This window comes from Rhipicephalus microplus, chromosome 7, assembly GCF_043290135.1.
Source record: "Rhipicephalus microplus isolate Deutch F79 chromosome 7, USDA_Rmic, whole genome shotgun sequence".
Taxonomy (NCBI): Eukaryota; Metazoa; Arthropoda; class Arachnida; order Ixodida; family Ixodidae; genus Rhipicephalus; species Rhipicephalus microplus.
Window position 1 is genome coordinate 139,242,246 of NC_134706.1, and position 24,484 is coordinate 139,266,729.

At 45.4% G+C, this 24,484-nt stretch overlaps 1 protein-coding gene across 4 annotated transcripts in view; it reads right to left on the minus strand.

The window, feature by feature from the left end:
• LOC119179739 (rab11 family-interacting protein 4A) overlaps positions 1-24,484 on the minus strand; it is a 259,471-nt gene that overhangs the window by 123,024 nt on the left and 111,963 nt on the right. For all 4 annotated transcript variants that reach the window (XM_037430860.2, XM_075869784.1, XM_037430859.2 and 1 more), the window contains exon 2: positions 3,388-3,502. In XM_037430860.2, coding sequence (XP_037286757.2) covers positions 3,388-3,502 — 115 coding nt within the window. The remainder of the gene's footprint in view (positions 1-3,387; positions 3,503-24,484) is intronic.

A 24,484-nucleotide genomic window follows, 5' to 3' on the forward strand; every position in this document is an offset into this window, starting at 1 on the left:
TCCTTCAAGAATTAAGAAACATCCATGATCCTCCCGCCATAAGAATCGTGATACTTGTCTTCATAGGAGTAGATGATTTTTTAATGCACTACCCGGGTCAAATGAAACCCTAACAGCGGCAAGCCTTCGTGATGGCGCAGTGCGCGCCGTCCACCTATCACCATGGAGAGGCATGCATGTATGCGCTGAAGAGTGGCCGAACAGGATGCGCGCCTGTCAACGGTGATAACTGGACGGCTCTCACTATAGACCATTGCGAAGGCTTGCCGCTGTTCGGGCTTCATTTGACACGGATAGTACAGCGATCTGTGTGAGCTTGCACGATGTCTAATGGTGTCCTTTCGTCTATGGCTATTCTCAATGTCTACTACTGTCTGGGCTCGTCGAAGGAAACACCAATATGCGCGATCCCCAGCGGATATAGGGTAACATACGCCTGCATATATGCATGACACAGCGTTTCAGGAAAGCGAGAGGCAGTGTAGCTTGAGCCATGAATGCGGGAAAGCGTTGCGGTTTTCACTGGCACGCCTGTCTCTGTAACAAAGCACTCACTGCAAGATCGACGTCATGGCCTTTCTGTACCGCTTATTGACAAAGTTGTGTTTACTCGAGAGGTCTCTTCGATTTGGCTGCACTTTTCTGGACGTAGTTCACGAAAGTGTCGCGCCAGTGCCGCGGCAGTTGCTCTAGTGTTACTGCAGCATTACACAAGCGGTTTAAGCACAGCGGTCAAATAGAGGGCAATAGTGCAGCCACGATGTACATCTTGCACTACTTGCACAAGACGAGAACTCCCGGGAAGATAGCGCTTAAGTGCCGACGAACTCGCACAGTCAAATCGAGTGCAGTAGTGCAGGTGGAGCGACTTGCACTTGCCGAATAGAGGGCCAAAGTGCAGGCCTCTCGAACTATACAGACAGAACAGAAAGTGCGGCCGAACCGAGGAAGCCTCCGGTTCCGTCGCACTCGAATTAAGCAGTGGGCGGCGGAGAAAAACCGTTAGAGGACGAACCAGCTTCACGACTCGGGCGATGAGTCGCCATGCCAACATGACGGGAAAGGCAAAGCACGACCTGCGTCGTCACCGAACCAAATCACCATGGCGTACTGTGCCGATGGTTGCGTTGAAATCACCGAGGCATTGCGCGCAGTACTTCACTGCGCCGCTACCAGGCGGCGACCCAGCCCTCACCAACCAATATCACTGTGATAAGGAGAAGGCGAGAGAGAGGGATAACGTGCATTTGTGACGCCTTACGCCTGTCCGTCGGTATCACACTTTGCAGAGTACGCGGGGCCTATCGTCCCAGACCGAAAGGTCACGGATTTAACTCTTATATAGGTCATACTATAATCAGTGAAACTTGTAAATTCTTTTTGTCGTCTTTTTTCCGTATATTTTAACAACGCTACTTCCGTGACAGAAATAATCTCACTGATATCTTGGAGGACGCCCATGAGTTTTTAAAAAATTCTGTAAGTGCCATGCACCTCTTTAAGCCAATATTGATTCCGTGTATCAAATATGAGACATATCGGACTTCGCGAATTTGTGTTCGCGCTATAGAGGCCTTCATCAATCTGTGAATAGTAGGGATGGGGGATTTAGCTTTTATTTAGTTAATGTCGCCTCAGCGATTTGCAATTGATCACTCTTTACTTCCGTTTGTGGACCAACAATAAAGAAGTGACATCCCGGCGCGTCGCTAACATCGGTAAACGCCATCTATTTCGAAGGCTATCAGTCACCGACGCATAAACTGAATGAAATTGCACCGCACGTGCAGGGGCGGTCCTTCGCTTTCTGCTACGCTAACATATATATTTTTTTTCTATATTCACTTATCTTTACTTGTGTGAAAGTGCAAACAGATGACGGTGCCTTCAATGCGACTGTCTAAATAGGCACTCTTTAAACAACAGCGTAAGGCAGCCGCAATTGACCTGTGGTTAAGGCACTCGGCGGCTGACCTCCAAAACATGAATTGGTTTGCATAAGCAGCGTGGTATAGTGCTTCAGTGGGAGTTTAATGCTAAAGGACCGTGTATACACTTTGAAGAACACAAAGAGGTCGATAAATTCGGCGACTTTCAGTAAGGCGTCATTGGTGCGGTTATCTACACAAAGCAACCAATAAAAGGACCAAAAACGTCGTCAGGACTTGCAGTTGCATTTTCTAAAGAAAATTAATCATATTATAACCGTTTAACGTCCCGAAACCCCGATGCGATTATCAGGGACGCCGTATGTGGAGGGCTTCGAAAATTTCGACCTTCTGGAGTTCTTTAACGGGGCCCTAAATCTAAGCGCACGTGCCCCGGGCATTTTCGCCTTCATCGAATATGCGGCCGGGATTCGATCCTGCGACCTTCAGGTTAGCAGTCGAGCATCATAACCGCTAGGTACAGTGGCGGATTCGGGGCTGACAATTTCTTTTCCTGTTTTAAACTTAGTGGTAAAATTAATTTACGGAAAATGAGCGATTATGTCCCCGAAGCTTCTTTGACAATACTCTATGCAAAGCGCAAAATTTAAAGCATGATGACGCAGTTTATTTAATTTGTGGGGTTTAATGTCCCAAAACCACCATATGATAATGAGAGACGCCGTATGGAGGGCTTCGAAAACTTCGACCACCGGGGTTCTTCAACGTGTAACGCAGTTTGCCTATAGCGTTATATTTAAAAATGCTTTGGAGGCACTCGTGTCGAGGAGCGCCTCGGCTGCACAAGTAAACCTTTTCGTCAATGTTTGAGCTGCAGCCTTCACCTCGAGCGAGCCCGTAATGGATTTTCGCCTTCTTATAGAGACATTAATGGCTGGCTAACGTATACTTTGGGCTTTTCTTATATAGTAATACTCCAAACTACCTAGATATTAGAGTGTTACTTCCTCTGTATTTCATAAAAAAAAAGTCTGCCAGTTGTCTATATGCTCACTGATTTCAACGAATACCGGCGGTACGACGGGATTTCAGTAATTCCGCAGGAATGGCTGGGCATTTTGCGTATACAGAAACGCGCGAAATTTTTAGAAGAGTTGTAAAAGCTCACAAAAACGCAGTCTTCGCCTCGTACAGACGCCGCGTAATATGAAGCAATCGCAATAATAAAGTTGGCAAGACATTTTTCTCGTAATCTATAAAAATTATTGCACAACGATTCGTTATCAACAAGCAAGATACTACTTATTAATTTTAGCTACTTTTATAAGTGTTTCATAGGCGCTATAACCAAGCTATTTGGGAGTAAATAAATAGTATTACACCAGCCACGGGAAACTCTCGACTGAGAAATAACTCTCCTAAATGAGGCATTGTGACTATTGGCTCAAGCTCCCATTCTTGCCATATATATCTCCATTATTCGAACAAGCATACACACCGACGGCGTGCCCGTTGCTGGCGCCGAGCAGCGCCATGACACCCGTGGCGAAGTCCTTGAAAGATATGAGCCCCCGCTGTCCAGGATCCAAGCATTGCACCAGCTGAACCAGGGCCTGTAAAATAACAAGAAGGTTTATTCATTAGTCACGCACTTGCGCTAGTTACCAATTTGACACTGCGATAGCAGGAATCGCCGATTTATGGGCCATTTTACGCGCCAACCTCGTCGTGAAAGAAACGTTGGTGGTTCAGTGTTTTGTCTTACGGCTGAAACAAGCGTATACAGCCGCGGCAGCGTCTGTGAAGAGCGCGCGAGCCACCGGTTCTTGACCTGCGGCACGACATCAGTTTCGGGCTCTGGCGTGGTCAGCCTGACTACGAGGCCGCGCATGCTCCTAATACACAACGCCGGAACCAGAAACTGCCTCCAGGTGTCGCCCCGCAAAGCAGAAACCTAGAGTATACAGTAACTCTACAAAAACCTACAGTGCCTCATTTGCGGAGGCAAACGAGCACATCGAGGCAATCTACAAAAAACGGCTGCTGGCGTGCTCTACACAGACATTACCACGACAGTACATCTTTTTTCTCTTGTTACGAAACATGACTTAAAAGTACATGAGAAGGTTTTGTTGACGCTCAGTGTAACGTATACGGAAGAACTGCTGCGTGAATAGTGCAGCGCTGGCAGGTGGCCAGACCATGAAATTGCTCGTACACGGCGTGCTTTGACAGTCCATCGGAATAGCGATATGAGAGGGCATCATCCTTGCCAAACGTAGAGTGTTTACTCTACCTGTAGGATATTTCTGGAATTTTTCTGTCAGGCTAGGATAGTAGGGTAGTGACGTAGAGTGATTTGAACATTTCGCACGTCATTGATCAGTGAAAAATATAGCAGATCCGGGCAACATATCCGATAGTAACATTCCTGCAGGAGAGATCCGAATCAGAGATTTCTTAATTCCAATGTCCCCACACCAAAACACGAAAGATGCTATGTCAAACACCATAGTTCTAGGTTTTATTTTTTTTTCCTCGGGATGTTTTTCGTTTGTTATATGTCGTCTTCCATCTTATCGTTGCGTGAAGCGGCTTTTAAATTTTGAGACTGTAGTCAGCTTCAGTTAGTTATGCGAAAGCTTTCTGTGCCACATCATACACGATATAGTGATGGTCGGGGTCAACGCGAGTGTTGCAAAAAATCATCATCATACAATGACGCCACCTGATAATGTCATTCTGGCACGACATATGGCCGAATTTTTTATATTGTTATGAAGTCAATGCGACGTCACTATGCATCACAATGTGTCATCAAATGATGGTGTCATCAGATGTCCTCATCACACGGTAATATGTAGTTAGATGGCGAATGTACGTTATCTGTACGTTATCACTGTTATACGGCGTTATTTATAGGTGTAAGGTAATAAAAAAAGGTTTGTAATGTAGAGTAATTTTGAACTAAATTGAATTGAGTTTATTGCAGCAATGTTCCGAAGATGACCAGGCGAAAACGCTGCATTGTGTAGCTTTGGGGTAACCTGGCCACCTCATACGCTGGGCAGCTTCACAGCGGTCAAACAAAGGCACATTGTACACATACTGCACATACTAAACAAAAGAGATAATAGCCTCAGTCAGAATTCATCGAATAAACAAGGTTACTGTGGAAACATTCGAAGTAAAAACACGAGGAAAAAAATAATCATGGTGCTAGAGAAAGGGAAAAAGAAAACAGATGAGCTCATGCCAACATAATAAATGACATGAATATATAGCGTAGCCTTCCGACCTTGACGCAGGGTAGTTTCCAAAAATTGGCGGGCAACACTGGCGGGCGTATCAGGCAAATGTACATTTATTTATTTATTTATTTATTTATTTATTTATTTATTTATTTATTTATTTATTTATTTATTTATTTATTTATTCAAAATACCTTACAGGCCCACTGAAGGGCATTGAGTAAGGGGGGCATCAGTATTCAAACGAAACAACAATAAAGGACAAAAGCAGACGAAAAAATGTATATATAAAAAGATTACAAAAATCAAGGTGCAACAGCGTTATACAATATTAGAGTGCAACGAAATCCGGTTATCACGAAAAGTTTCACGGTTAGAAATGGATACAACTTTATCCGGTGATCGTTCCAATATGCAATGGCTCGAGGTAGTGATGATAAGTCAAATGCCTGCGTGTGACCATGAATGCGCATGAAACTACGTGCACTGTGAATGCGCCGGGAAGTGCGCGCAGGAGAATAAAGAGGCAAACAGTTAATTTCGTTACTACAAATGTACCTATGAAACAGACATAAAAGAGCAATGTTGCGGCGTATTTCCAGTGACTGAAATGCAAGGTCTTGTTTTATTAGGGTAATACTTGAATGATAGTCGCAGTTTCCAGTGATGAATCTCGCTGCCCTATTCTAGATGGCTTCCTACATACGTACCAGGTAATCTCGATATGGTGACCATGTGGATGATGCATACTCTAGCTGTGGGCGAACATAAGTAATATATGATGATGCGCGTACGTTAGATGGAGCGTTGCGCACGTTTCTGCGGAGATATCCGAGAGATTGAGATGCTTTCGATGAGACAGCTGCTATATGCGTAGTCCATGATAGATCCGATGTAAGGTGAACGCCTAAATATTTGTAAGATGGTGTAGCTGAAACAACGGCGTTAATAATCTTATAGTGAAAGGCTGAATTGGTATGCTTTCGGGTGAACGAGATTAACTTGCATTTAGAGGCGTTAAGGGACATCTGCCAAGTTTCGCACCACCGGAAGGTTAGGTCAAGGTCACTTTGGAGAGCGGAATGATCATTAAAACATTTAATGTTGCGGTATATGGCGAAATCGTCAGCAAACAACCTAACTGTGGATGAAAGGCTATCGGGCAAATCATTAATGTATATTAGAAAAAGTAACGGACCTATTACACTGCCTTGGGGAACACCGGATGTGACGTCGCCAAGGTTAGATGAAATGTCATTGATCACCGTAAGTTGCTCACGCGAAGAGAGGAAGCTTCGTAGCCAAGACAGGAATATTGAATCAATAGGGAGTGCGGCCAATTCAGAGATTAAACGACAATGAGGGACAGTATCGAATGCCTTGGCGAAATTAAGGAAGAGGCAATCGGTTTGTTCGTCCGTTTGTCCGTTTCATTCGTGCCCCGTCTTATTTACAAGTGTAATAATAATAATAATAATAATAATAATAATAATAATAATAATAATAATAATAATAATAATAATAATAATAATAATAATAATAATAATAATAATAATAATAATAATAATAATAATAATAATAATAATATATTATTATTATTATTATTATTAATAGTATCCGAAAACCACAATTTAATTGTGAGGGACGCCACCGTACAGATGGAAGTCTCCACAAATTTGGACCACCTATAGGTTTTTTGAACGTGCACCGAAATCTACGCACGCGGGCCTCTAGAATTTTCGCCTCTGTCGAAAATGCGGCCGAAGTGGGCAGTATTCAAACCCTCGACCTGCGGGTCAGAAGTTGAGCACTGTAAACACCCTGCAGACCATGTGGCTGGTTTCCCCACATCATAATAGCAACTGAATGTCAATAGGATTTTCTATGCCGACTTTAGGAGCATGTAAATGTTCAGTTGGTGCTTCAGTACGTTTCTTGCAGTACCTGCTTTCTTGAAACATCGGCAGCCAGATATGCACAATTCAACCTTGAGTTTCGTCATAACTAGTGCCGCATAGGGATGGCCGACACCGCTGCCTGCGTAGACTGCGGAGATGAAGAGGCGATTCGACACGTCCTGTGCGACTGCCCGGAATATAAAATACCAAGACAATATCTTTCTAGTACAGTCGACTAGTTGGATGCCCATAACAGTCACAGTAAAGTATATTACGTCATCGACCAGACTGAACATCACAGCAGCAGGCCATGCAAGTGCTACTTGGGCTTCTTGTGAACTACTGGCATGTGTGAACGAATTTGAGTGGATTGATTTTGTGTGTGCGTGTGTGGCTGTTTTTTTTTGTTCTTATCTATTTTTTCACTTCTGTTCCTCTCTCTTTCAACCCCCTATTCCCCAACGTTAGTGCAGGGTAGCATACCTGATCCTAGCACCTGGTTAAGCTCTCTGCCTTTCTTTTTTCTCGTTTCTCTCTCTCTTTCTGACTTTCTCATTGTAGTGAAATCTCACATATGGGTTCACAAAGACTTTAATTCGTACCTCTTTTTTATATTCTCCTTCTTCTTCTTTTCGCTCAATAATCGCCTACGCTAACACGATGCGCGGCATATGCGTATGGCAAAACAGAACGGCCACGTTCAGCTGTTCGGACACTCCTGCGCCATCTCTAATAATCATTTATTCGCTTCTCCATTGGTACATGTCGGTCTCCGATGGTCGTCGTTTTGAAATCATTTTTACCTATGTACGATATGATTCATACATCAACTTAGAAAAAAGAACAGACGTCAGCTTATCCATTCGTAGAGGTTGGTCACAGAAAATCATCGCTTCAAAACCATTTTGCATCCATGATAGAAGCTACTCTTCTTATATTTCGAAAAAAGAATAAACGCCAGCGATGTTGCTTTTAGCCGTCTATATTTGCCGCCCAATGCGTAACCGCCAAGCACATGCCCACTGACCTGGAGGGAAGTACACAATACACGTATACAAGAAATTCCTAAAGGCCTACATTTCGACAAGATCACTTCTCTTTTTTTAAGGCTGCAACCGCAACGATGAAAAAACATGTTCACTTCTCGAAATGTCTCCAACGCACACCCCGTTGTTTAGGAAATTCTCATCGCACGCTTTATCATCCCGCTTCTGCTTTTTTTTTTTCTTAACATTACACGTAAAGTGTCTCGAATGTGCAAACATCGTCGCTGACTATCCATGCGTTACGTTCTTTCAAGCGCCACATATGCGTGTTATCACGGCACAACAAGGGAAAATGCCGCATCCCAGCAGACGACGCAAACGTTCCGCACAACCAACTCGCTGAGGCACGTGGCGCTACCTGTCGTGAAAACTGCGAACTCTCGCCAACCACAATCCGAGCGCGCGATCTTCAAACTGATGCGCGAAAGTCGCAGCGGGTAACGGATACTTCTTTCGGTGTGGTTCCGATCATTTTTTTAAAATATTTTACATTTTACCTCACGTATATTCGCATGCTTTTCTTCTGCTTCGATAGAGCGTGTTCTTGCATACCTAATTTCTTTTTTACGTGCGGTACTTCGCAGTGTGGGCGAGAATATTATTTCAGTCCGATTTACTTTGTTGCTTCACTGGAAACAGGCTATATATATGCGCATATCACGAAATATCTCGTCTTTTTATTACAGACTTAAGGTTCGGCAAGTACTAATTACAACTACGATTGCAACTACCATAATTACTACTACCGCGGTACTACTATACTATTTCTACTACCGCTACAACTATCGCTGCTACCAAGGCCACTGTTAGTACTACTTGTAGTTGTAATAAAGTGGATTGCTTATCGTTGCTGCATTTTAAACAAAATCTGCCCCGACAACCAGTGAAGTTCCGGTTCTTCCCAATGTGACTTACCAAGCTAACCAATTGTTACTAAAGTGATTAGTTTCTACTGCGAGTTTATAGATTTTCGTGAGAAACTTCTAAGCGTTTTCGTAAGTTTTGTTTATTGTTTTCATTCATTATTCTTATCACAGCAACTCCGTCACTTGTCACGGTAGTGGACGGCAACGCTACCCGGGAAAATGTTTTTATGCGGCGAGATAAACAGATCGAGATCTTTCACGCGATAACCTATTTGTGTCAAGTGTCTTGAATGGACAACTGAGACCGTCACTGCCGATCCAAGCGTTTGCTTTCCGACAAATTCGCACATCATGAGTATGGCTATAGTACCTAATAAGACACTTGTATCTGAAACTACAGTTCACGGTGTGACGCTCCTTAGTCTGAGATCGCGAGTTCAATACGAGCTCCCGCGGCTGGATTTATATAGGGAACACAATGCAGAAACCTTAATTTAGTATCTGCGATTTTATGCCCTAAAACTACCATATCATTACGACCATCGGTTTCGTCAAAATTAATCGAGAGTGCCCTATAAGCATGCTTGTTCGTTAAAGCTGTTGAAACCCCCTTAAGAAACAATTTCCATTTGACAAGTGTCCATAGATTTTCATGTTGTCATAAAGCGACTCTAGCTTGACCCCAAACACGATCTAACGTATAGCTTACATGAAATGGAGTATAGCTAGAAAGCGGTGATTTATTTTAAAGCGAAAACTGTTATGAGATCAAAACTCGCGGCGCCGTAGTTATTCACCGCCGCCGGTGTCCGTAACCACTATAGCGAAATAATAAAAAAACGTAGTACCTAAGACAAAGTAGGGCTGGAAACCGAGTCCGCTGCATGGCAGCCCAGTATTCTACCACTGAGCCACGCCGGAACTTGGGCATCTTCATAAACTTGCCTTAGGCAGGCTTGATGTCGGGAAAAAATCGCATTAATATGATTAATAAAGCGTTTTAGAACGTCAAACGAACAACCAGGCGTCGCCCAACGCGTGTAGCGTAACGAGTGGTTCATCCAATGTTCCAACCCACTACAAAAGCTTGTTCTTGATCACCTATTAACTGTAGCGCACACCCACTTCAAGCCTAATTTGTCATCGTCGTCAGCCAGCGCATGAGCAATCGGCAGGTAAATTCCTTGCAAGTGTTCAGCGGATACCACACTTCTCAGAAGAATGACGAAGAATAGCATAGCTAATGCTGGCCTACCACCCAGAAATTATTATTATTATTATTATTAATTTTGCCATAGTGGGCAATAATAATAATAACCCAGAAAGTGTGCTTGCAGCAGTTACCCAATGAGTGTTTAGAAAAAGGCTCTGGGAGGCCGCCCATATAGCTTACGCTGTGACTGTGCTGCGCCTTCCGCACAGGCCTGGCGTTTTTTAGCTTCAACGAAGGCGTTTTTTTTTTTTTTCGAACATGGACTCTACCGTGAGCACGTTGAAGCACCTAGCCGGTTGAACCTCGACGCGAGTATTATCAACGTGAAAGCCTTGAACGTCTTATCAAACGTGGAAATTGATCGTCACTGTCGGCGCGTCAACGTCCTGCTACATCAGGCGCAGCAAGAGTGATGCAAAAATCATCACGACGTCACAAATTATGGTGTAATAATAATAATAATAATAATAATAATAATAATAATAATATAATAATAATAATAATAATAATAATAATAATAATAATATCTCGGGTTATATCTGCGATATGATTATGACAGACGCTGTAGTGAAGGCCTCTGGGTATTTCAGCCACCTAGTGTTCATTAACGTGCACCCATACCGTAGCACACGGGTCTCAAACATTTTCGCCTCCATCGAAAATGCAGCCTTTGCAGTTGGAATTCGATCCGCGGATCTTCGGATTAGCACAAAAATCTGATGCAACGTCACAATATCTGCGGTGGTATCACATGGCGTTAACTTCGCACAATTCCGTCATCGCGTGACATCGTAGCTTGGTGTCAAATGTGCATTTGATGATGGAGGTAGCACAAAACAAATCAAATAGCGGCACGAAGCTTCCGGAAAGTGGCGGGCAAAATCAATACATTGACTGAAAAGAGAGGAGAAAAATATATAGCTATCGCCTTCGAGCGGTTCTGGGTTATTCCACAAGGGCTCCCCTGCGTGTGCTTTTTTTTTTCTCCCCTCGAGGCTTCATTCTGCGACCCTGCATGCATCAACGGACTTGACAGCGGGCAGCACTCATAAGTATATGACATGACACTCCTGGGGGTCGCGGTGGGTTTATTGACCCTGTGTATGCTCCTGCAGAAACACTGCGATAGTTGCTCGTTAGTTGCTCGATAGTTGCTCGCTCTAAATACATGGTTCATGCAAAATATAGACCTGAACCTCTGCTTGCAACATCCTCAATCGGCCTCCTCGCTGCCCCTCTCGTTCTCTGAATTTTTCTATTTTTGCATCCCTCTTGCAGGCTCGCGTAACCATCTACTCAGCGTGCATCGCTCGAACATGTGTGTGTGCGTCACAGTGCGTGTATGTCCTCGAACTTTAATGGTGACCTTTAAATTTAGGTTTTCCTGCGCGGAAAGAAGCAACGCGAGGAAGGAGCCCAATAAATAGAGATTAATTGCTTTACAAGCATCATTTTCTGGACAAAATTGCGCGTTTCGGACACTTCGGGTGAAGATAGGTATATCTATATTATACTAATAGAGAGGGAGAGGGAGCGACGACATGCCGTACAGCACACTGGAAGTATACTGGTGGGCCGTGTCGAAAACAAGGGCAGCCTCTCGCTGCGAAGCCACGCGCGGTGGATAAAAAAGTGTAGGCTCCCCGCACTCATATATAGTGTCGGCACGGGACGCTTGAAGCAGCCAGGCACGAAATGATTTCTTTTTCCCTTTACACATACGGAGGCACCACCGATTCTACTTGGGCGCCCTTGTATTCTCAAGTGGCGCAATTTCTCGCCCACCCTCTGTTACAGTACGCAGTCGAAGAAAAATCAGAAAAAAAAAGACCAAATATCTGCCAGCAGCTCTATGTATACACTTCTAATAACACTTGCCCGGCGAAAACAACGGGCAACGATAATGATCCTCGCAGGTGCAGCCTCAGACGAGCAATTAAAAAACCTCGCGACCCCCTTTTTTTTTTTCGCGTATTTCGAAGATACAAACGTGACTAGGGATAACAAAAACCGAGAGACCGCGCCGCGAGGCTGCTACGGTTTCGGCGAAACATGGCGCAATAGTATAGTTCCCGTTTCGGACGGCAAAATAGGAGAAGCCAATGATAAGGATCATACAGACATCAAAAGAGAGCGCAGCAGCGTGGTACGCGTGTATTAGAGCGGGCCGACGACGACTCTTCAACCTCCTCGAAGAAAGAAAGAAAGAAAGAAAGAAAGAAAGAAAGAAAGAAAGAAAGAAAGAAAGAAAGAAAGAAAGAAAGAAAGAAAGAAAGAAAGAAAGAAAGAAAGCGGTCTACCGTGGGACTCTGCTTATCTTTCTCTTCGAAGCATGCTCGGTCTAGCGCTCACGAAGTGCAGTCTTGCTACCGAGCTTTTTAAACTCTCCGATGAGAATTCGAGAGAGAGAGTAAATGGACAAGAGAGATGGCGTTGGGCTACAATGCATTCCGTTAGAGCGGCCAAGCGCGGAGGTGAAGGGAAGGCGAGGACGCTATCACGTTCGTGTCGGTGATTATAGCCAAACTGCGCGAGCACACCAAAATCCCTCGGGTGCACACGCATACACGACCAAAGTCGCTTTCAGGCCACTGGGTAAATAGAAGCTTAAACAGAAGACCGGCTGCGCTAACCTTTAGAGCTGCGGTCTCAATTCCTAAGGGGTACGCAGTTACGCTTAACCGGTCGAGGCTACAGACAAGACGCGAATGGAAGGCAAATAATGGTACATGGAAGTCGTCTGTGCTGCACCAACTCGCTGGTAGTGCGTGCGCGGTTCGGATAAGGAGAGCGGCGGAGTCAGACTACACGAAATACGAAATCGTCGCATCGCGCTTCAAGTAGAGCGCGAAATAAGAAGCTGAAATCCTTGGAAGGTCATAGAAATTCGGAGAAGGCTCTTTGCACTGTCTGTTTCGAGAAGAAGAAAAAATTTAACATAATCCTCTGCCACAAACCCGGCTGGCGACCAGGTGGTGCGTAAAAAGAGGGCAGATCGCGTGGCACAAGTAGGCTCCACTAATTACCACTTTCTATTGACCAGGCATTGTCGAAAACAAAGTCGCGCTTTCTACGTGGCAGTCTCTGGACATAAGTCGACCAACTAAAATTGGAGCTCACTCAAAATCGCCGCCTCGCCAAAATCTTTCCTCCACCGGACTCATTCGGACTCGAACTCAGCGACACATCAGTCATCCTTACGCACTCGTTCTCGCACTCACGGCTTCGCCTAAGTCGGAGTGAGCCTCAGTGATTCGACTCACGAGTCCGTTAGCGTTAAATTAGCTGTTTCGATGCTGGTCTGAACGCTGTAAAAAGCCAATGTCTCATAAAATTGGTGCGCTACGATACGCATTTGATCTAGCACCTTCAAATACGAGTGATGAGTGGTTTCAATCCAGTTAAGGATTTTTCCATGAAACACGCAACTCACACGAGACATTTTCTTCAATAAATTCCAATGAGAGCTTGGGGGAGATGGGGGGTGGAACTTTCCCCTCTCCGATCTAACACACGCATCTGATCAATGGATGCAGAGGCGGCGCATGGCCCCTAGTGCGTTGGCGTGTGCATAGATTTGAGTATAAACGCAAGTCGATATAAGGCTGATATGTAATGTCGTAGATAAGTAGATAGGACCACAGGTCGGCAATAAGGGTGGCGCTAATTCAGAGTCGCACAACTCACTATATTGTAGCGAAGTTTCGGGGTTGTTTAGGCTAGACACATCTAAAGATCGTCGAGGCGAAGAAGCGTGGGTGCCATTCCGCACAGGCAAGCGATGACAAGTCGACACGATTGTTTCGTGCCGCAATCATCGTTGAACTCGTCACTAATAAGTCCAGACGAGCTTGCTTGCTTCCGCGTCAAACGACCGGAAGGTCCACGACACCCCCCTACTGTGTGTAACCGCTTGACCAGCTCTGCAGCGTCGGGCGCAACGACGCAGAGCCTCCGAGGTGTGCGGGCTCTCCTCAGCGGCCTCGCGATGCTTCGATGCGAGTGTGGCGTAACGTGGGCAGCGCCGGCACGGTCGCTGAACACGAAAGCGCCTCTCGACGCGTAAGAAACCCGGCCGACGACGTAGAGCCGACACTGGGAGCGACGTCACCGACGCGAAAGTAGCGACCGCATCGCAATGGCGCATGCAGATGCACAACAGCGCGCACAACAGGCGTCTCAGCTGTACGCGCACTACGGAGTACAACGTATACACAAGGGAAAATGACGTGGCCCATTGTGTAAACCCGTGTCCCCAACAACTTCTCGCTCGTATTTTTTTCCCTTTTGTATTAGTTTTATTTCCTTTTGTACGACGTGTGTGCATTCACTGTCGGTCCGTATTCAAGACATTTTAGAGTGAGTGACGGCGATTAGGAGCGAGCGTCTCGTTCCAATGATCATATCTGGGGTTTAACGTCCCAAAACGACCAAATCATTATGACAGACGCCATAGTGGAGGGCGACGGAAATTTCGACCACCTCGGGTTCTTTAACTTGCACCCAAATCTGAGCACACGGGCCTACACCATTTCCGCGTCCATCGGAAATGCAGCCACCGCAGCCGGGATTCGAACCCGCGACCTGCGGGAAAGCAGCCGAGTACCTTGGCCACTAGACCACCGCGGCGGGGCGGCGTCTGGTTCCAAGTATCTAAGTCGTGTAGCGCGGTGCACTTCTAGCAGTCAAAAAACTAACGCGACCTTTCGTGGTCCCGCGAGAATCCGCAAGACCAACGGTGCCGCATGAAAATCTCGAAAGCGCTGGTGCCCGCTTTTCTTCTGCCCTCGTTTAAAATCCTTATAGTTAGCCCTCGACGAGGGAACAAGCTTATAACGACATACAGAGCGCTAACAGACAGGTACATCAGAGAGACAACACAATGTGACGACACGATTGATTGATTGATTGATTGATTGATTGATTGATTGATTGATTGATTGATTGATTGATTGATTGATTGATTGATTGATTGATTGATTGGTACATGCCTGCCATAAAGTACGGTATGGTAGCAAAGCTATCTCAAGGTATCACACATTGAGGCTGAAAGAAAATCGCTGACGTTGTCATGGAACACGCAACATCTGCCAACTAGATTACTAGAAGTCGGATCGACTGAGACGCTTGTAGGGCATACTCCAGGATTCAGACGAGACATCATTTTTTTAAAATCCAAATGCATTTATTTGTCGGGCTATATCAGGCGTCCTTCGGGATCCGTTTACCGCCCTCTCCGATAGCAAAAGCTGCAGGCGCGCGCATCCCTAAAAACCGGCAGCCCCCCCCCCCCCCCCCCCGCCCATGTCACGCTTCGGCGTCGGCAGCTGTCAGCAACAGCTGCGGACGCGCGCGCTTATTCTCGCCCCAAACAAGCGAAGCCACCACCTCCTTGACCTGAAAGTGACTTGACACAGCCTCGATGCAGTGCGTTTAAAACGCGTTCTGTAACGTTTATGCTTCCAGCGTTTGTGTACCATTTGTGTTGATAAGACGCTGAGATTATGGCCGTCAGGTAGAATGACAACACAAACAAGTGCTCATGAATGTGTAAATAAATGGTTACGGTACAAATCCTCGTCTCGTCATTAATTTACGCCATTAAAATTACTCTTGGCGCAAGAAATGTCCTCACATTTCCTCATGATTCGCTTCGGGGAGGTGGGGGCGTTTTAGGGGCGAAGCTCCTTAAAGCGGCACCCGCTCGTCCCTCGTAGTAGTCGTAGTCGTAGTCGTAGTGTGTAACCAGTCTTACGTTTTGACCTGCAAGGTGGTGCCGGTAGGAGATTTCTCCTGTGCGTTGTTGAACAATAAAAAATTCGCAGCGTGCGCGTTAACTAAAAGCCGAATTCTCCTGTCTCTCATTGCCCATTAGCAGCCATTGGCATGTACATTGAGCACTATCTGACAAGAAAGGGTTGCTACGTTATAGTGGCTGGGCGTAACCTCCTTGGTTTTAGAAAGGTTTAGCGAGTGTTGAGCCACAGTCATGAATACAATGAACTAGTATATACCATGAATGAACTCGAGGTGGTTAAATGTGAAAAGTAGATACGAAGCGCAAGCCGTAAGGAAGTAAAGCCGAATTCTCATGTCTCTCCTTTCCCATCAGCACCCATAGGCATGTACATTGAGCACTATCTGACAAGAAAGGGTTGCTACGTTATACTCGCTTGGCGTAACCTCCTTGGTTTTAGAAAGCTTTAGCGAGCGTTGGGCCGCAGTGCCATGAACACAGTGAACTGGTATATACCATGAACTCGTGGTGGTTAAAGGTGGAAAGTAGACACGAAGCGCAAGCCGTAAGAAAGTGTGCGTGTGCCACCTCTCGTTTAGTCCTTGGAATGTCCGCTGGATGGTGGTGCTTCGATATGGGGAATATATGATGAAAAGATGCGCGATGGTGGTACTTGGAGTGTTGAATAGATGGACGAACGGACACAAAGACAGATGCATGGACGGACGCCCGGATGGCTGCACGGACGGATGGACGCATGGAAGGACGCAGGGACGCGGATGCATGGACGAACGCAGGGACGGACGCACAGATGGACGTGCGGACGCACGAACATCTGTGCGTCCGTCCCTGCGACGGGCGGATGGACGCACGGACGGTCACACAAACGGACGCATGGACGGACGAAAGCAAGAACTAATGGACGGCAATGCTTCGCCCCACTCTCCATCATTCACTCCGTAGATATGCTGCCATTTTTTTTCTTTAGCCTAACGACTGCTATGCGCGATTTCTCGAGAAAACCGCATCCAGTCACCACGAATCTGGCCTGTTATAGATACGCGTTCCATACTCAAAATTTCCGTCGACATGACCCTAAAGGCTAGAATAGTGAAAGCGAAAGTGTGTGCCTTATTTAGCCCTCATTTACCTTGTTTCGAGCCACAAGTGCTTTACAAAAAAAAACGATATGGATACAATACCTCTCGCGTGCTTTCATAAGCACATAATGACCATAGATGGGCAAAATTTGAGGAGCTTTGTACTCACTCGTACTAAGACTTAGGAAAGCTTTCCTGAGCCTTACTCGCTCAAACTCACCAAAACACTACTCACCTGGATTCACTCAGCCTCAAACTCACGACTCGATCTGAGTTTAAGTGAATCCGAGTGAGTTGACTCATGACTCATGAGTGAGTTCGCCGACCTATGTCACTAATGACTGCGTAGATCGGTCTTTCTCTCCCCGAGTGCAATGCACGGGACAGTTTCGAATGTTGATCGCTTCAATTGACTATCAATAGAATGTCACGGAGTGTTCGATTCGTATTCGACATTAAGGACACTTGAATCCTCCACAATAGCTTACAGATGAACGAGAATTAGTTTCAAAGGCCGCTCATGTAGGTTGTTTGTGTGGGCATTTACGATAATGTCCATACAATATCCCCTTTACATATACCATAGCAAACACAACTATCGACAAAAGCGACCAAGTAAAATACTTAGGCGTTACTTTCTCATGGAACCTCAACTGGGAACCACTTGCTCTGTAGCCATACGTCGCAAAGCGGAGAGGAAACTGTCCATTCTGAGGAGAAAATTGCGTACTGCACCACCACACCTTAAACTTAATGCATACAACACACTAACTAGACCATGTTTAGAGTACTCCGACCTCATATGGAGTCCACATCAAAAGCACCTCATTAATAAAATAGAAAGAATACAAAAATTGCCCGTTATGTCTGTATATTCACACTTCTCGAGGCAATCCAGTTCTGCCGGCTTGCTCACAAGGGCAAACTTAAAACCTCTTTCACAACGTAAAATTATCTCGCGACTAAAACTCTTTTACTATTTATATAACCGTCAATTCCGCATATTACGATCTCACTACCTGCTAGACTCGCCTAAACATTCATTACGACTAAACCATTGTAAGTTGGTGGATTGTAAGACAATCCACCAACTTTTCAGCCGTGTTAACATTCCCTTTTTCCGTCAGCTATCTACCATTGGAACAGACAAGATACTAATATTGTGTGCTGTACCACCATGCAATCATTTAAAAACTTAATGCAGCGTGTCCAACTTGAATTATGAGCTTTTAACATTGTATCTTCTTTCTTGTCATTCTTTTGCGTATTTTTTTCCACGTTTAGTATGTATTTTCTTGTCTCCACTCCTGCATGAGCCGTGAAAAGCCTGCAATATGTTCAAATGAAAAGAAATATTTTAACTTATTCGTAACTTACACCATCACCCACCGTAGTCGTCTGTAGTGATTACTAGACTGCTGACCAGAAGGTCGCGGCGGCCGAATTTCTGACGGAGGCGGAAATGTTCGAGGCCATTGTAATTATAATTAGATTTAGGTTAAAAAAACCCAGGGCGTCCAAATTTCTGAAGCCCTCTGCTAGATGGTCTCGATCGTAAAACGTTGTTTTGAGACGGAAAACCAGAACAATTAGGTTACAATATGGCATGTGACAAGCAAGCCTTTCTGTCAAAAACAAACGTGTGAATAAATCATAGTTTCGGTGCATCTTCGACGCCATGCATGACAGTGACTGTATCGGCATTCGTAGCAGAAACCTGTGGCTTTCAAATAGCACCACTCCTCTGTTATCTGTTTACTGAAATAGAAAAAGACACGTGCTATAATGCAAGAAAACGTAAGGACAAAAATACAAAAGGTGTCACTCACAATTGTAAACTAGCCCCCCCCCCCCCCAAAAAAAAAAAAAAAGCTTTATTAAGTTACTTTATCTGTCCTGCCTCTTTACCTTGTTTTTCGGCACACGGTCACCAGTGCGTTCGCAGGGCCAAGCCATCAATTTAAAATGACGAAGCCAACCAAAAATGAAAAAGAAAGGAAGATTTATATCAGGATGACTTGAGCGCTGTTCACGCTACTTAAGCGATTATACCTTTCCAGTTAGGAGAGGTGGCGAGGGATTCTGGGGCAGGGTCACAATCCATCGTGCGGTTGTTAACAAAAGAAATTTATCTTGTTTTTAATATTTGGAGCCATTAGTCATAGTGATATTTGTGCACCGATCCTGGTACACCTTTACACATGAGGCTAGCTGTGAGTAGTAAATAAATAAGTAAATAAATAAATAAATAAATAAATTGCGGTCCTTCTTCGGACCCACTTGGTGGGACGAGCAGGAAAAAGTGGCCGTGCGTGAAGCCCGCCGCGATAACTTGCGCGCAGAGATGCACTATACGCGAGAGGACGTGTCAAGGCGGGTCGACGACCTCTCAACGGAGACGTGCGACGTGGAGTACGAGTCACGCGAAGAAGAAAGCGTCGTGTAAGCCGCGCCCTACATACTACATATGAAAGGTGTTCTTGTCGAGCCCAAGTAACGCACAGGAGAGAGAGCTTTCAGACGAATCTTATTATGGTTTCATATTTCGACCTTCCACGGTGGTCGATGGTTGAGGGCCTTGTACTTAGATATAAGGCGCACGTTAAAGAACCCCAGATAGTAGGAATTTCCGGAGTTTATACACTACGGGAACCGTCATGATCTTATTCTGGTTTTGGGACGTAAAACTCCACATATTAATGTTATACAGCCGAATCCACAAATAGCAATACCGGTTTTAAGAATATATAGGTGATAACAATGAGGTGTTGCGGCACCGTCAGCGTTGGTATGTTTTCCATGGTGTACTAACCCACATTGTTACATATTCGTCATCTGAAACGACCGACGGGAGACGAGTAATAGACGACGCAAGCAGCGCCAGGATACAAATGCCGTTTATTCACTCAGCGACGCGCTTTTTATGCGCTGTCGAACCAATGAGAGGGTGGCAAAAACAAAACAAAAGGAAAGCCAAACGAAAGAGCGCGGCAAGCCGGGCGAATGTTACAACATACAGCAATGCCCGCCTGCTGCCTTATGGGTTACAAGAATCAAATCTGGCCGTTGCGTGTCCGTGCCGAAATGTAACGGAATGCGAAATCCTTGCACAGAAAACGAAGGAAACAAGAAATTCAACGCTGCTGAACTTCCGCCCACCACCCGAATTCCCCGCGCCCCTTTGGATTTGTGGCATGCTATACCGCGTTGCGTTGTGGAGTTGCGGCAAAGCTGACTTGAAATCACCTACGGCATGGGAGCGGCGTTTTCTTGAGTTAATACATTTTGGGGCAGGCAACCTGAGTTCGAAGTTGAGGTTTGGAAAAATGTCGGCATTTGAAACTACAGATGTCATCGTACATTGACCCTGTGCAGCTGGTGGCGTTCTAGCGAATTTGTCCAAGTTTTGTATCAAGTCCGAAAAATCGACAGCTTTGTCATGCTTATCACTAATATCTGTTGGTATATACCATCTGATATTATAGTTCTCCTCTCAACAGCCTGCCATTCCCGTATTTTGTCTTCTTACATGCAGCCTGTTTATACAAATTATCTATTACAACAATGAAATTTTCGTGGCACTTGAGTATTGCTATAAGTGGGTTCGACTGTTAGTTTTCTGTGACAGCGGCGTCGTACGCGAAAAACCCGGCACCCACGTGCGTAGAGAAATTAGGCCCTCGAATGTGCGCACCCATTTCCAATAATTGATCCTCCTTTGATAGTGGACATGTCGGCTATCAGCCATTGCTGTTGTGCCAGTATGTTTTTTTTTTCAATTGTTTAAAAAACACATCTGCGAGCGTTGGTTAGAGCATATGCTAAACACTTGCAGAGCGCTGCTCAAACATAAAGAAGCAACAACAGCGTAAGTTGCTAGTGCACGCTCTTATGTATACAGCGTGCGCCTTTTTTGAGCTTGAGCGGCGCGCTGCAACTATCGAGCTGCTTTCTGTCCTCGTTACATTTGCGTTAGTTTATATCGCATTCATTGGTTAGCCCTTGCGGTAAAACTGTTACTTTCTTTTCTCTCTCATTCCTCTCTTTTTTCTCTCTGTCTTTCTTGGATCTCGTTTTCATATATATTTATTTCTTCTAATTGCTTCCGTCTATCTCTCTTTCTCTCTGCTACTTTCTGTCACTTCGTTCCTCCCCGTTTCTCTCTCTTTTCTTATTTCTCTTTCTGTCTTGATTCCTGTTTTCCTGTCGCTTTCTCGTGCCTCTTTTCATCTATCATTTTTTCACTCTGTCTATGTATTTTTCTGTATTTGTATATCTTAATTCCCTTTTCAACACGAAAGTGTTTTACGCAGGGGTGCACCGCGGTTCCGCTGAAGTATTTTTTTTCTGTTTCTATTTTATTAACTAGCTTCCTATCGCGTTCCCTCTATTTCTCTTTCAGGTGCCTCGCGTGTTGTACCTCGCCGAGCAGAGATTTCGTTTAGCTCTCGCACCAGCTGTACTCGGTACTGGGGCTCGCCCAATTCTTGTGGCCTACAGGCACACCTGTAGGGCTCTGCAGGACGGAGCGCGAGTTAGATTCGTTGTTGAAACTTCACGAAGTAAGTGCCCGTTATGTAACGCCCATAAGCTTGCTTTTCATTACTTCAATGATAATTTTCTGAATGACACACTAACTTTTAACATCTACAAGGTCTTCAATTGTCGTCTTCACCTGAGTTGCGAAGTTCTGTGGTCGCTCAAGGGTCACGTTACATGCAGATACGGCCGACATGGTTCAGACTCACAACGACGCATGCCAAAGCCTCGCCTTTGTTGTCCGTATTGGCCCAGTTCGAGAAACGATGTTTTCTGTTTTGTTTTTGCAGCTGCAAGCTGCACCCGCCAATTTCTCAGACAATATTGTCGCGTAGTCGTGACGTTGAAGATGGCGGCAGTCAGCGTGTTCAAGACAAAACTCTTTATTCGGGCGAATTTATGCCAGGGAAATTAAAAGCCACTAGTGTGCGAGCAACAGACGCTGTTCACTGATAGCGGCAACCACTATCGTTTACCGAGGCTAATCTGATAATCGCCGGGAGGGCGGAGTCATCTTTTATACATTAGCAATCGAAGATTCCAGCGATATGACTGTTGCACGCGGATACACACTCTAAAGAACTTGATCGGAGGTTGGAAACCTTTTAAAGGGAAAGAAAGCCAAGTTGCATGAAACGAGGCGTCGCACGGCAAATTCGGTGGGGTGGCTTTGCAGGCGACAAAAAAAAAGTCACCAAATTGACAATAATCTCTATAAAATGGATTAAAAATTGCGTTTATTTTCAGCACGCATGTCACAGGGTTGCAATCAAACAGGGTCAACAAGCGACAGTATTGTTTTATGTCAAGAGAGCATCGGTTTTTAGATACGTAGCAAAAAAAGGGTGCTCTACGTCGCGCATATTACCGCCCCACGAGCCACACGTTGCCTACCCGCGAATCTGACTATTCGAGTTCTATAATAATTTCATCACAATGATAAACAATCACGGAGCTTTCGGGTCTTGTTAAACCCGAATACATGAAAACGACGCAATAAACGCGCGAGGTAATATATTCGGACTGGTAAATTGTCGAGCCGCACGTCAGAGCGCCATCCCCCCTCTTTCTGCACTCCTTGTCTACACAGTACAAGGTTCTTCGTTTCCCTTTCAGTACGGAACGTGCCGTTAACGCTTTAGGTGATTGCCAATTTCCGTAATCTTGTTATTCCATTAAATTAAATTTATAGCTTTCTCTCTTTCGGAGACACGACTCCGCAAAAGCCGCGGGATGGAGCTTGTACTATTGCGAAATGAGCCCCTGCCCTCCTCTTTAACGACTTCCCTTCGTCAGTTATCCTTTATTTTTTATTTTATTTTTTCCATCCTGCTTCCGCGTACTCGAGACAATGGGGACCCCGTAATTGAACTGCCCGCGCGTACGCGCACCGCACGAAAAGAAGTCATGGCTCCGTGACCCGGCATTATGTGTGTCTGTGGCAGTTTCCGCCTTTTCAGAAGAATCCCCTTTCTTTCCCAACGGAAAAAAAGAAAAAGAGACGAGTTTATTCAAAAGACAGAACTCACGCAATCGTGTACACCCACGGGGTGGTCTCCGTCGGATGCTGCGTGTAATATACAATACGCGGCCGGTTATGTCGCCATATGTCAGCACTATGGGGCGCCACATGGAGTAAAGGAAGCTGGGGTGCTTCAGCGTACAAAGCGGAAGTTGGCCCTCCTAGTGACGTAACGACTAAACTTAATAACAATATCGGGGGTCTTACGTCCCAAAACCTAGATACGATTATGAGAGACGCCGCGGTGGAGGAATTTTTTTGACCACCTGGCCATCCGCAAGCCCGCAAGACGGCGAGGAGACCGGGTCTCCGGTCCTCCTCGGAAGCGGCCTTGGCCTTAGCCTCAAATTTGCCGGAGTCATTAATACGGCTGTTACCACCGGCACCTGAAGCTATTTACCGAGCACTCACATCACACAGCACACACGCTTCAAACATTTTTGCGTCCGTCGAAAATGCAGCCGCCGTAGCCGGGATTCGATCCCGCGACCTGTGGGTCAGCAGCCGAGCGTCATGACCACTATAGACCACCACGGCGGGGCGTAATAACTAAACTTGCAGCCTCACTTCCCAAGTGATTGTGAAAGAAACGCGTACAAACTATTCGTGCATGGAGCGTTCTGACGTGTAATTCCCATCAACTTAAATTCACAAACGATTACTGACACTTACCAACGATTGCTAATGACTGCAGCTGGACGAAACATTGTCCAAAGCTACGTGAGGTAAGAATGGACTTTGCGATTGGCTACCTCGCGATAGGTTATACAGCGCTATAGGATAGGTCACTATTCCAAGAAAGAACAACTAATGCAGCTTCCTTCTACAGTGGTGACTATATAGTATGAAGGGAGTGCTTAGGTGGGCAGCATTCTCTGCTTCTCTCTCTCTTTTTTTTTTCTTCTTTTCCCCTATTTCACAGCGAGAGATTTTATGAGATCACAACAAAAGTCGCGTACGGCGACGTAGCTGTCCGCCGCCGCCGCCGGTATCCGTAACCACCATCGCATGAAATAAGAAAAAAAATATTTAGTGAAAAACGGTAAAAGACACCAAGAACACAGAGGGACTCGAAACCGGGCCCCGTGCGTTCCAACCCAGTATTCTAGCACTGAGCCACGCGGATGCTTGTAAATCCTATGCAAACTGGCCTTCGGCAGGCTTGCTGTCGGGAAAGGAATCGCATTGTTATGAGCAATGAAGCGTTTTAAAACAGCAAAGGAACAACCGGGTGTCTGATAATGTGAATTGCACAACGAGTGGATCGTCGAATGCTCCAACCCTTCACAAAAGATTCATCCTGTTCCCCTATTAACTGTGGCGCAAATCCACTATGGGGGATTGTGGGGATTACAAAGGCTTCTCGCATAATTCTTTATCGTCGTCAGCCGCAGCTCAATAATAATAATAATAATAATAATAA